The sequence below is a fragment of the Pan troglodytes genome, chromosome X, assembly GCF_028858775.2.
Source record: "Pan troglodytes isolate AG18354 chromosome X, NHGRI_mPanTro3-v2.0_pri, whole genome shotgun sequence".
In the NCBI taxonomy this organism is placed as follows: domain Eukaryota; kingdom Metazoa; phylum Chordata; class Mammalia; order Primates; family Hominidae; genus Pan; species Pan troglodytes.
The window spans coordinates 9,576,433-9,587,682 of record NC_072421.2 but is presented as its reverse complement, the minus strand read 5'-3'; the positions used below and the strand labels follow the sequence as shown (position 1 = coordinate 9,587,682).

The 11,250-nt window shown below is 40.8% G+C and overlaps 1 protein-coding gene across 1 annotated transcript; it reads right to left on the bottom strand.

Moving 5' to 3' along the window:
• Positions 1 to 10,253: 10,253 nt before the first annotated feature.
• Positions 10,254 to 11,228, bottom strand: LOC112207919 (variable charge X-linked-like). The gene is made up of 2 exons (NM_001427511.1): positions 10,973 to 11,228; positions 10,254 to 10,779 (listed from the first exon to the last, which is right to left on the bottom strand). The coding sequence occupies exons 1-2, from the start codon at positions 11,072 to 11,074 to the stop codon at positions 10,381 to 10,383; spliced, it is 501 nt and encodes a 166-aa protein (NP_001414440.1). The 5' UTR covers positions 11,075 to 11,228; the 3' UTR covers positions 10,254 to 10,380.
• Positions 11,229 to 11,250: the final 22 nt, after the last annotated feature.

The following is an 11,250-nucleotide window of genomic DNA, read 5'->3' as shown; positions in this document are numbered from 1 at the left end:
TTGAGAATGTTTCCTGCAGAGACACTTGCCCATGGATGACGTGGCAGATGCACAGTTTTGTTCACGGCAGCCCTAGCCTTCGCACAGAGTTACAAACACCCTAGATGTTCCTCAGGAGAGGAAGGATTCAATAAAATACTGTGTGTCCAAATGGTGGGAATGCCACTACAATCAAATGATAAGGAAGACTTTCTGAGATATGATGTTAGGTGAAAAAAGTGGGTTGTAAATGGACGTGTACGATATACTATATATTATGTGAACAAGGGAAAATACGTATATGCCTTTACTTGTTTCTTGTAAATGTATAAAGTCATCTCAACGTGTATGTAAGAAGCTGACAAAAATATTTGTCTCAGTGTGTGGTGTTGTTATATGGGACTAGATACAGGACTCGTTGGGGTGAAGGATGAGAGGGAGAGAATGGTCCAAGAAACAGCTACAGACCTTCTCCAAGCTTCCGCAGTCATCAACTCATGGCCAATTCCATTTCATCCCAACTCCTAGACATTTCTGCCTGCCCCAGAGTAGAATATCTTGTATATATACAGATGCACACACACACTCACACACACACACACACACACAGACACACACACATATTCATGTGCTTGGCTTATGGCCCAAATAAGATCCATGCATAAAAATTAAAGGTAAAATTTTTCTTTTAAATATGTACTTTGTCAACTTCTGAAATAATTATAAAAGCCTTAAATTATGAATGGAGTAAAGGGAGTTTGTTATTATTATCAAACTCTCCTAGACACAGTTTTATTTTTATTATGATTTTTCTTTTAACTCATAGTGATCTTTGTGTGTCTTTTTACGTTTTTAAATATACAGGGCCATTGAAGGTTTTCTTTAGGCATTAACTTTTTAATTTTTGTATTATAGTTAGAAAATTTCAGATTCTTTGAAATTTGAGAAGACATACTTTATGTCAAGTGGGTAACCAAGTTTTAGAAAATTTTCTGGAACGCTTGAAAAGAACGTGTTCTCCAATTATTTCATGTAGTTTTCTATATATGTCCATTACAAGGAGCTTATGAAACTATTAAATCTTTTATATTTATATTAGTTTGATCTCTATGCCAGTCATAGACCATTCTCACAGCTGGTGAGAATATGCTGAATTATCCCAGTATAATGGTGGATTTGTTCATTTCTATTTTCATTCTGTTAATTTTTCTTTTATGTATATTATATATAAATGCCATTTAATTAGATGCATATAGATTTAAATTGTTATAGCTATCTGAGAACTTAACAGATTTTCCCATAGGGATAACTGTTTTACCAATAAGAATGACTTTTGCATTAATATTTAATTTATCTGATGTTGATACAATTAAGCCTTTTTCCTTGGATTGATACATGTTTGGTATTTTGTTTTCCATCTTTTTCTTTTCAAACCTTTTGTGTCTTCATCTTTTCATTATAGAGTTTAATCTGTTTGTATCCATTGTGTTTATGGACTCATTTCTATCATCTTATATTGTACTTTCTGTTAGTATACTTGCTTTTCATATCACTTTTATTCTATCTTGTTTGTGTTTGTTTTATTTTAGCTTGATTATTACCATTTTATTTTGTCCTTTTTTGGGTCAGAAGTTACATCCTCTAATTTCATCCTTTTATTGGATATTATAGAAATGTTATAATATATATTTTTTGAAGTGTGTACACAAATAAAGTGAATGAGTAACCTGACTCTTCTTCAGAAAAATATAAAGACCACACAAAGTGGGCACATAGCTGTGGAGGGACAAAGGTGATGCTGGGCACACAGACTGACCACACAGAGCTGGGTCTCTTCAACAATGTCGTATGTCTATGTGAAGAAGGATGCCAAGGCACACTCTAAGATAATGTGTGTGTGTGGGGGAGGAGGCGTGTGTGTGAACGTGTGCGGCACACCTGATGCATGCTCAGGAGTGTATGTATATCTATGTGCACCGTTGTTTTTAATTCAAAAAGTGCATAGCTTTCATTTTCACAGGAAGTTATGATGCCTCATACAGCAAGTACGTTTGGTACCTTTGGATAGACTTTTTAAGGTAGCATCTCATTTTTGTCACCAATTTAGCAGCTGTCTGCATTCTAAAAAGCTGGATTCAACTTTAAAACTTCCCCAGTCTAGTATAGTATAGTGTAAACAGATCAATCACTATAGGAGGAGGATTAAACAGGCATATTCTGAGCAGGCGACTGGAACACAAAACCACTTAAAGAAGCAGAATTGGGCTTGTGTGTTTAAAAGCACAAAAGGAACTGTGAAATATCTAAAATCCAATAGCTAAGAGAAATTTCACATGGAGAGACTGAGAAACTTCTGCAATCATTATGAACGCCTTAAGTTATGAGTGGAAAAACTGTTGCAGAGATTTCCATAGTAATCTCCAAAAATGAATCTGTTGCCCACTGAAACTCAGGATGGTAAGGAAGCAGAAAGTTATGGCAAGACTGGGCTAGTTCTGATTCCATTGGCCATGCCTGGCTAAGCATTTCATTAATTCTTTACCGAGATGAGATTTGAATTACAGTTGACATCAAGAAGTAGTTACATCTCTATTTTCCAAGATCAATCATTCAGCAAAATTTAATAATTGATTCAGTAATACAGAGTCAGTCATTCCTAAATAATGTTTTCTGTTTGCTTTGTAAATTTCTGAAGCAAAAGGACAAAACAATTATTTTAAAAAATCAAAGGTCAGTATCAAAAAGGCAAAGTCAAAATTCTGCAAGAGCATGGTGCTGAGCATGGGTTGGCCAGATATACTTTATTGCTTTTGGAAATGGTTCTCGAGTGATTCGTGTAGGAAATAGTGTAGAAATATTCTGGAAGGGTTTTCTCTGCCTTTATGTGAACATTTCCAGTTTCCAGGAGCCACGGAGCCTGATTCAGTTGTCTACACACAGGTGATGATGATGATGATGATGATGATGATGATGATGATGATGATGATGATGCTGCTGCTGCTACTGAGTTGTTTGAGCTCATTTTATATATATATATGATATTATATATATATATTCTGGTTCTTAATCTCTTGTCAGATGTATAGTTTGCAAATATTTTCTTCCATTCTTTAGGTTGTCTCTTCATTGATTTTTTTTTTTTTACCATGCAGAAGCTGTTGAGCTTCATGTTTTTCCATTTGTTGACTTTGCTTTTACTGCCTGTGCTTTGGAAGTCTTACTCAAAAAATCTTTGCCCAGACTAGTGTCCTCAAGCATTTCCCCACAGTTTTCTTTTAGTAGTTTCATAGTTTGTGGTGATAAACTATGAGCATGCAGGTGTGACTCCATTCGCCAATGTTGTGAACAGAAGTTGTGAGGACAGAATGGTTTGTGTTTTCATAAGTTTTCTATATGCAAAGTTGATTTGATGACAGTGGCCTCCTAAGAATGAACTTTCATCAAAACACTGAGGTCTGTGACCAAGCAGACAATAAAAACACTCCTTAATGTGGGAGTCATCAGTACCACATAAAATGTGCAAATTAGCAACATTTCTGTCCAAGTATTGAGCTACAAGATTCAACTCAGGAATATTATATGGTTTTATTCATTTTAATACGTAATGGAGGAGGCACATTTTTGCTTGTAAAGGAATAAATCCATGTGTCTAATTATGTATTAGGAAAATGAGGTCATTTCCTTCTATGTGGTAATATATTCACATATAGGGGGAAATGCCATAATATATGGGACAATAAGATGGATAATACTATACTAACAAATATAATAAAATGAATAATATGAAAAAAACATCAAGAGATGGAATTAACTTTAAATACAGGGCAGATATATTTTTATCAGCTTGCTGGGCTAGCACTTTTCCTTACTTCTCTCCCTGAAGGGTCCTCAATTCTGTTTCTATTCTGTGTGTCTTTTTCCCCCACTTCTGTGTACATCTGTCCAGGGCCCCTTCCCCCAAAGCCCTTCAACTAGTTATTCTCCAGCAGAACATTTTTCTGCCAGTAAAAATATTTTCTTTCAGGAATTGGCTAAAAGCTATTTTCGTAAAAACTTCCCTATATGAATTGAGCCTATAATTATCTGGCTCTTTCTTAGGATTTCTGCAGAGCGTATGCACACCTAAAGCGTACCAATTCACACTTGGTTCCGGGGTCTATAGTAGTCACAGAAACATGACTCCTGTCATGAATGCAAGCTAGGATGTGGTCCCTAAAGCAGGGGATGTGTCTCGAATGCCTCTTCAATCCTTGTACAGTGTCTAATACAGTACTGCTTCCACAGTGTTGAGCAGCAGTCCTTAAGAGGGTGGAGTTTAGAATTTGATCTTTGCAGACCTGAGTTTTAATCCTGGCTCTATAACCTATAAGCAGTATAAGAAAGTTACTCAAACTGTCTGTCTCATTTGTCCAGTGGGGACACTACTCATTTTACAGGGTGTGATGGTTAATTTCAGGTGTCAACGTGACTGCCTTAAGGAATACGTCAGGAATTGGTAAAGCATTGTTTCTAGGTGAGCCTGCACAGGTATTCTTGGGAAGATTGGCGTGAGCTGGTGGACAGAGTGGGGAAGATGTCTTCAATAGAGACAGGCCCCATTCAATTCTCTGAGGGCCCAGATAGAAGAAACAGGGCAGAGGAAAGGCACTTTCCTCCCTTTCTCTCCTGGAGCTGAGACTCTTCTTTTCCTGCCCTTGGACATCAGAACTTCAGGCTCTTTTTATACTGAGAATTACACCATCCACTTCCCTGGTTCTGAGGTTTTTGGGTGTGGACTGAGTCACACTCCTGGCATCCCAGGGGCTCCAGCTTGCAGACAGCTTGTCCTGTGACTTTTCACCCTCTAATTCCCCTAATAAATCCCCTCTCATCTATCTTTGCTGATAACCTGTTGGTGGTGTCTCTACAGAGCCCTGATTAATCCATAGGGGTAATGTGAGGGAGAAATGAGGTCGTGGATGGAGAGCATTTCACACCCTGCCTGACACATGCCCAGGTCCAACAGGCTGCAGCTGCAGTTATTCTAGAGCTTAGCATCAGTGTTCAAAACAGTGGAAGGCCTTCCCTCTGGTACCCAGCCATCGCGTTGAGCTTCTCCTGTCATTTTTCAATTCCGGAGTGTTTTTTGAGAGCAATTCTATGTCCTGTGTATCACTGACGTGGGGCCAAAAACAATCTGTATGCGTGGGGATCTGAAGCTGGGAATGACCAATAGGTCAGAAAGTTCTTAGGAGTCAGGAGCAGAGGAAGCTGCATGGTCAAGGGGAATCAACATGCGCCTTCCTGCCATGTGTCCTATTTCCTGCGGTCTAATGAGACAGAGACATATGTATGTATGCATCATCTCATGCTTAGCTCTTTAATATGTACAAGGTGTTTTCAAATTCTCCCACCAACTGTCTTTGACAGCTGAGAATCTCAAGATCACCTGTTGTTCATGACTGCAGTCAAAGGGATCTGCCTTTTAGGGACACAGGAAGATTTGCCTAAAATGTCAGGAAGCTTTGATATTTATCATTTGATTACAAAAGTCAACTGCACCTTTGCTGTTATATTATTTTGGGTCTTTACTCATTCCACTGTTTATTTTAAGCCTGAGATTGTGGGTAGTTGGAGAAGGAGGGAAAGTATTTAACACTCTTATTAACTAGTTTAACTGTGTGTATAACATGTAGAATAAAGAGAGACTTAAATGAAGATGTAGTATTTGTGAATGCTCCAACAAATTAAAAGATCACTTAAATAATTGATTTTTTTTTTTTTTTTGAGATGGAGTCTTGCTCTGTCACCCAGGCTGGAGTGCAGTGGGTGCAGTCTTGCAATCTCTGCTCACTGCAACCTCCACCTCCAGGGCTCAAGCAATTCTCTTGCCTCAGCCTCCCAAGTAACTGGGATTACAGGTGCACACCACCACGCCTGGCTAATTTTTGTATTTTTAGTAAAGACAGTGTTTCACCATGTTAGGCAGGCTGGTTTCAAGCTCCTGACCTCAAGTGATCTGCCTGCGTTGGCCTCCCAAAGTGCTGGGATTACAGGCGTGACCCACCGCACCTGGCCTGATTTCTGATTAAACCTCTTATTGTCTATAATGAATTAAAAGTTTGTGAAAGTAAATTCAATGACATTTTTGCATCTATAATTTCAAAATCATAGTAACTTTCCAAATCTGAAAATGTCTGAAACACAAGTCTGCCAATCATCACAATAAAACATGAAGCCCTAGTGAAAGAGCTAGTCAGGATGGGTTCCCAACAAATAGCAGTTGAAGCTCCTACTGCCATGAAATGATGAAAGAAACACGGTTTAAGTGCCACGGATAATTATTTCAATGCCAAAAGAATCATCACAGACTATTGTGACATGCAGAGCTTGAATGGAAATATGGCATTAAAATAAGGTGCATGAAATTAATCCTTGAATGTAATTTTGAAATACACTGCAAAAGTGCTCCCTAATATACACCAACCCCAAAAGTGGCCACTGACAAGATAAATTTATTTCAGTTTTTATGCTGTCATTATGGAAAAAACTATAGCAGAGAGTTCACCAATTTCCCTTTGGAAAGAGATATACAACCACAGCCAATACGCTTTCCTGAAAGACAGCAGGAGCTTTTCATGCGGACTTGTTTCCCATCCGTAACATACAAATATTTATTGTCCAGGGTCAATACAGCCTTGCAAATAAACAGGCTTTGAGTTATACCAAGCATGCTCATTCTTATATGGTATTTCCATATAAGAAATACAAAAGAAATATACCACAAAATGATGGTGTTCAGGACATGGGGCAACGCCCTGTTTCTGTGGTATAGTGGCCTAGATTTCGTAGGATTCCATAGGAGGCAGCTACAAGTTCAACATGAAAAGCTCTGAAATCCTTTCCTAAGCTAATGAAGTGAAGCCCTGACCACACCAAGGAAAGGATGAAACAGAACTCATTTGTTGTTTCTCAAATGATGCTACCATCTCTTCAAAGCCACCATTAATTTTAACATCTTTAAAGGTATAAGAACAATGTATGTAACAAGTGAAAACTGCCTATAAAGTTAGTGCTTTACATCTCAAACCCTTATTATATGGAAATTCATATTTTCAGAATCACATAAAAGTTTAACGTGCTATTCATTGTAAGATTAAAGGACATGAGTTATTCTGTCTGTGTAATTATTAACAACTGGAAATTAAATCGTGATAATTTTGTACTTTATTCTTCTTAAAATGATAATTTCCTTTCTCCTTTTGCCTGAGAAGCATGCTTCAACAATACCAACAGCTTACCTTCTAAAATAAATGATCACATATAGAATATATACTTTATATATTGTATATTTATCTTTATGCATTACATATTTATATATTATTTATATATTATATATAAATATAAATATATTTACATATTTATATATGTATTTATATATTTACATAGAATATAAATATTTATATAATCTATATGTGAAATAGATCTCTATCTAAATGTAAATACATAGAAATAGATATATAAATATATAGAGATTATATATTTATCTATAAATATACAGAGATTATATATTTATCTATAAATATACATATAAATACAAACTATATATACATCCATTAGAAATATACAGGTCTTTTCTAAATATAAATATAGAAATACACAGGTCTTTTCTAAATGTATCATAAATTCTACTATATAAAATTCTACTATATATAGAAAAGACCTGTGTGTTTATATGTTTATATAAATACCTGTGCATTTATATAAATATGTATAAAACCTGTGTATTTATATAAATATATATAAATATAGGTTTAATATATATAACACATTAGAAATACAGCAGTGCATTATATTATATGTAGAAAAGATCTGTGCATTTATATAATTATATATATAAATGTACATTACATATGCACACATTAGAAATACCCATCCTTTCTATATATAGCAAGTTCTATATTATTCTCTCATTGTAATTATTGACAACTGGGAATTTTGTACTTTATTTATTTTTTATTTTTATTTTATTTTTCTTAAAATGATAATTTCCTTTCTTTTTTTATCTGTGAAGGATGCTTCAACAATCACAACACCTTACCTTCTAAAATAAATGATCACATATAGAATATATCTTTTATATATATTTATATTTATATATCTATTTTCATGTATTTATATTTATAGATAGGTTTCATATATAGATTTGATGTCTATATTGATATATTATTTATAAATATAAATATATGTTTAATATGTTTTATATATAATATATAGAATATAAATATATGTCATCTATAAATATAAAAAGATAAGATATATTAATATATAAATATACATAATAGGTTCTACTATGTACAAAAAAGAGCCGTGTATTTCTAATGTGTGTAATCTATATTTACATTTATTTATATTTATATGTTTTATATATAAATATATATTCCATATTTTGTCTATATGTATATATTTCATATGTAAACATATAATGTTTGTCTATAGTAAATATAGTTGTATATTTTATTTCTATAAAAATTTACATATATTTGTATATAGTAAATTCTACTAGATATAGAAAAGACCTGTGTATTTCTAATGTATGGAAATATGAAATGTACTTTCTGTCTCCTCAGTTGCAAAAATAAAAAGGCTTTTTTCAAGTAGATAGATTTTTCTCTACTTTGAATTTTTCTTCTTAATTATATTAGATTGTAGGGAGGGGACGCTGAAAGTAAAGAGATGGAAACGATTCTTCCATCGGTTTCTATAACCGAAAAGGTATTTTGACAGTGAAACCTAAGTAGGTAGAATCCAGTTCTTGGTACCTGGTGTATGTGCTAGCAAGAGTGCATGAAGAAACAAACCGTATAAGAAGCGGAGTCATCCTGTGAAGGGGAAATTTGTCTCCAGTGCTCAGCCATGACGCAATCCTTATTCTCCTGTCTGGCTAACTGTGACCTGTCCCTGTGACCTCAACCCCGCGGGACCCCACTTCCCTCCCTCCCCACACACCACCTCTTCCTCCCTCCCTCCCTCCCCACACACCTCCTCTTCCTCCCTCCCTCCCTCCCCACACACCACCTCTTCCTCCCTCCCTCCCACCCCACACACCACCTCTTCCTCCCTCCCTCCCACCCCACACACCACCTCTTCCTCCCTCCCTCCCCACACACCTCCTCTTCCTCCCTCCCTCCCCACACACCACCTCTTCCTCCCTCCCTCCCACCCCACACACCTCCTCTTCCTCCCTCCCTCCCCACTCACCTCCTCTTCCTCCCTCCCTCCCCACACACCTCCTCTTCCTCCCTCCCTCCCCACACACCACCTCTTCCTCCCTCCCTCCCACCCCACACACCACCTCTTCCTCCCTCCCTCCCCACACACCTCCTCTTCCTCCCTCCCTCCCCACACACCTCCTCTTCCTCCCTCCCTCCCACCCCACACACCTCCTCTTCCTCCCTCCCTCCCCACACACCACCTCTTCCTCCCTCCCTCCCTCCCCACACACCTCCTCTTCCTCCCTCCCTCCCCACACACCACCTCTTCCTCCCTCCCTCCCCACACACCACCTCCTTTTCCTCCCTCCCTCCCCACACACCACCTCTTCCTCCCTCCCTCCCTCCCCACACACCTCCTTTTCCTCCCTCCCTCCCCACACACCACCTCTTCCTCCCTCCCTCCCTCCCCACACACCTCCTCTTCCTCCCTCCCTCCCCACACACCTCCTCTTCCTCCCTCCCTCCCCACACACCTCCTTTTCCTCCCTGCCTCCCCACACACCACCTCTTCCTCCCTCCCTCCCTCCCCACACACCTCCTCTTCCTCCCTCCCACCCCACACACCTCCTCTTCCTCCCTCCCTCCCCACACACCACCTCTTCCTCCCTCCCTCCCTCCCCACACACCTCCTCTTCCTCCCTCCCTACACACCTCCTCTTCCTCCCTCCCTCCCCACACACCACCTCTTCCTCCCTCCCTCCCTCCCCACACACCTCCTCTTCCTCCCTCCCTCCCCACACACCACCTCTTCCTCCCTCCCTCCCCACACACCACCTCTTCCTCCCTCCCTCCCCACACACCTCCTCTTCCTCCCTCCCTCCCCACACACCACCTGTTCCTCCCTCCCTCCCTCCCCACACACCACCTCTTCCCCCCTCCCTCCTTCCCTCCCCACACACCTCCTTTTCCTCCCTCCCTCCCCACACACCACCTGTTCCTCCCTCCCTCCCTCCCCACACACCACCTCTTCCCCCCTCCCTCCCTCCGTCCCCACCATCAGAGAACACGGAGTCACTCAGATCAATTTGCAACACATTCATTTTATTATCAACAGTATGGCAAGCACCCCGCTGGTGAGATCTCTGAGGTCTGGCGGCTGGGCCTGAACTTAGTCGCTGCTCTGGGAGATAGGGGAGTAGCTGGCCGTCTACACACTCGGTAGTTCTTCCACCTCGCTCTCCTGACTCAGTGGTTCTTCCATCTCGGTCTCCTGACTCAGTGGTTCTTCCATCTCGGTCTCCTGACTCAGTGGTTCTTCCACCTCGCTCTCCTGACTCAGTGGTTCCCCCACCTCGGTCTCCTGACTCAGTGGTTCCCCCACCTCGCTCTCCTGACTCAGGGGGTCGTGCTGGCTCCCCTCGCTCACTGGCTCCTCCGGCGGCAGCTCGTGCTGAGGGAGCTCCTGGCTGGGCTGCTCGCTGGGGCCGGGTGCCGCTGGCCCGCTCTCCGCCTCAGGTGCCGTCACGGCCGCCATCTTTGTCGCAGCCCCTTTCTTCCCGCGTCTCCCTCTACGAACCGCTTTTCCCTTCTTGGCCACCTTGGCAGTCTGGAAGGACAACAGGGACGATCACAGAAGGGCTCTGGTTTAGGGACGAGGATGGAGGAGGCTGGGAACAGGGACGTGTCCTCAGAAGCGGTGGGGACCGGGTTGGGGGGTTGTGCCAAGTGAGGACAGGAGAGGCTTCTTGTGAGGAAGGAGGCGAGGGGAAGACGAGGAGGAGCTTGGGAGGGTCACTCACCTTCTTCTTCGGGCCACTGGGGCTCAGCTGAGAGGAGGCCTTCCTCTTTGCTGCCTCCTCGGCCTTGGCCGGAGGTCCCGAGGCTCTCGGCTTTGGACTCATCTTCCGCAGCTCAACGTCTCGCAACGGTCGACTAACTCCAGGCTGTCTGGCCTCCCTGTATATACCCCTCTCGCGATCCCAGGACGAGACAATCACGCCCCTGAGCTGTGATTGGTCAACACTCCACTACCCAGCCAATGGTAGCCCTGGGTGGGAAGGCAGGCCTTATACGTCAC

What these genes read in the sequence shown, in the direction of transcription:
- LOC112207919 (NM_001427511.1), bottom strand. Translation starts at nt 11,074, where the DNA reads ATGAGTCCAAAGCCGAGAGCCTCGGGACCTCCGGCCAAGGCCGAGGAG. An exon ending in CCAGTGGCCCGAAGAAGAAG is followed by an intron (nt 10,780 to 10,972) that starts GTGAGTGACCCT and finishes TTGTCCTTCCAG; the next exon opens with ACTGCCAAGGTGGCCAAGAA.